The 1695-nt window shown below is 35.8% G+C and overlaps 1 protein-coding gene across 1 annotated transcript; it reads right to left on the bottom strand.

The window, feature by feature from the left end:
* Positions 1-371: 371 nt before the first annotated feature.
* Positions 372-1337, bottom strand: LOC120270346. The gene is made up of 2 exons (XM_039277346.1): positions 978-1337; positions 372-896 (listed from the first exon to the last, which is right to left on the bottom strand). Exons 1-2 carry the CDS (start codon positions 1335-1337, stop codon positions 372-374), a joined length of 885 nt encoding a protein of 294 aa, XP_039133280.1.
* Between the last annotated feature and the right edge of the window lie 358 nt (positions 1338-1695).

The raw sequence follows: 1695 nt of genomic DNA, 5'->3' as shown, positions 1-1695 counted from the left end.
TAATCACATATGACTCGAGCATCCTTTCATTGACAATCAATGTGCCAATAACATCTTTTATATCCATGTCACAGACAATAAGAAATAAACATGAATGTAGACATATGACAACATGGCTCAACACTTCCTGCATAACAACCATCACTCCAAAACATGAATAAATTCATCCATTGATTGATTCATCCAGGAATAATTCAAAAATAGGATGCATATAGATTACCATTGAGTCATTCAAACACAAAATAAAATAAACAACACAAAGGAGTTGATAGTTAAAGTTCATATAAGCATTGTCTATGACAACATCATGGCTAATAGTTCAACATAAATAAAGCATTCCATATTACATAGCATATCAGGCCATGGGAGAACTAAGGAATCTCTCGATCCAAGCTTTTTCTCATATCAAGTTTTTTCTGGACAAACCTCCGACCTTCCCCCTCATGTGCATCAAGGTAGTCAAACACCTCTTCCAATTGATTATCCTCAAATCCCTCAACTTCGAACACCTTGTTGTAGATCATGGATGTCATAAGTGCAGGATTTTCCATTGCTGCTCCCATTCTATCAACTGCAAGTATCAAGTCTGCTATAGAAGCACCATTGACTTGAGCATTACCTCTTCTTGTGCCTCGTTGGGTTCTAATGGGTGTCGAAGGTAATGAGCTACTATGAACTGGTGGGCTTATGTTTTGGTCACTATTATCTTCATTGTTGACAGGTATTTCATTTGGCTCACCTTCTAACTCCATGTCTTCTTCTTCCAATCTCTCTTCAATATTTGCAAACATAGAGGTCGCATAGGATCCAGTAGCATTATCATCTCCACAAATAATGCATAACCCATCATAGTTGCTTAGTGGCTTGTTAATAAATGGTATTGCCGCTGGATGAGCCTACAATACTCAAAGAAAATATATATAGTACACTTATTATCAATGTGTGGAAGCATTTAAATTTATTTGTATTTAAATTACCTCTGTGTATGTTTTGTACACTTCTGCGGAAAGGGTGATTATCTTCTCTGCATCATTCCAACCAGCACCACTTAATCCTTTTGCTTTCTTTATCTCACAGAATCGTGCCTTCAATGTTCTATAGTGATTCTCAACATTGTAAGCTGTATAATTTGTCTTAAACCTAGCATTGACAGCACTTGCAGCATATACAAATGCTGGTTTCTTGAAAGTCTTATCACATTTCATGCCTTTCTTTACCTGTTCCACAAGAACAGGAATGAGAAAATCATCATACTCAGTTTTCCAGCTCTTGTTGGGTGTGCCACGTTTGGCACGTGCCCCAGATGAACTACCAATCTCCACTGTGGTGCCATCCATCTTGTTGTGAGCTATAAAAATCCTGCATTATCAATAATGATCATGTATGATATAAACAACCATATTCACACATGAATATTAAGCTAATTAAATAACAATTATTCTCCAATGTTGACATGAAGAAAATAAACATGAACATCAAACATATCAAATATTATTTACTCTCCAATACAATAAACATAGTTATATTGACAAAACAATAAATTACAATAAACATAGTAATGGCCCAATCTAAGAAGTTGTATAATGTAACCACATCTCATTGGCAATCTTGTCTCTCAATTCAACCCACAGTCTATTTTCTTCTCTTTGTTCACGTTGGGAGCGGTTTTGAGAAATGATTGGGACATCTTCAATT

The sequence above is a fragment of the Dioscorea cayenensis genome, chromosome 10, assembly GCF_009730915.1.
Source record: "Dioscorea cayenensis subsp. rotundata cultivar TDr96_F1 chromosome 10, TDr96_F1_v2_PseudoChromosome.rev07_lg8_w22 25.fasta, whole genome shotgun sequence".
Lineage (NCBI taxonomy): Eukaryota > Viridiplantae > Streptophyta > Magnoliopsida > Dioscoreales > Dioscoreaceae > Dioscorea > Dioscorea cayenensis.
This window is presented reverse-complemented; position numbering and strand designations above follow the sequence as displayed.

Coding starts and splice junctions, on each gene's coding strand:
- LOC120270346 (XM_039277346.1), bottom strand. CDS start 1,337: ATGGATGGCACCACAGTGGAGATTGGTAGTTCATCTGGGGCACGTGCC. Junction 897..977: donor TGTACAAAACATACACAGAG/GTAATTTAAATA, acceptor TGAGTATTGTAG/GCTCATCCAGCGGCAATACC.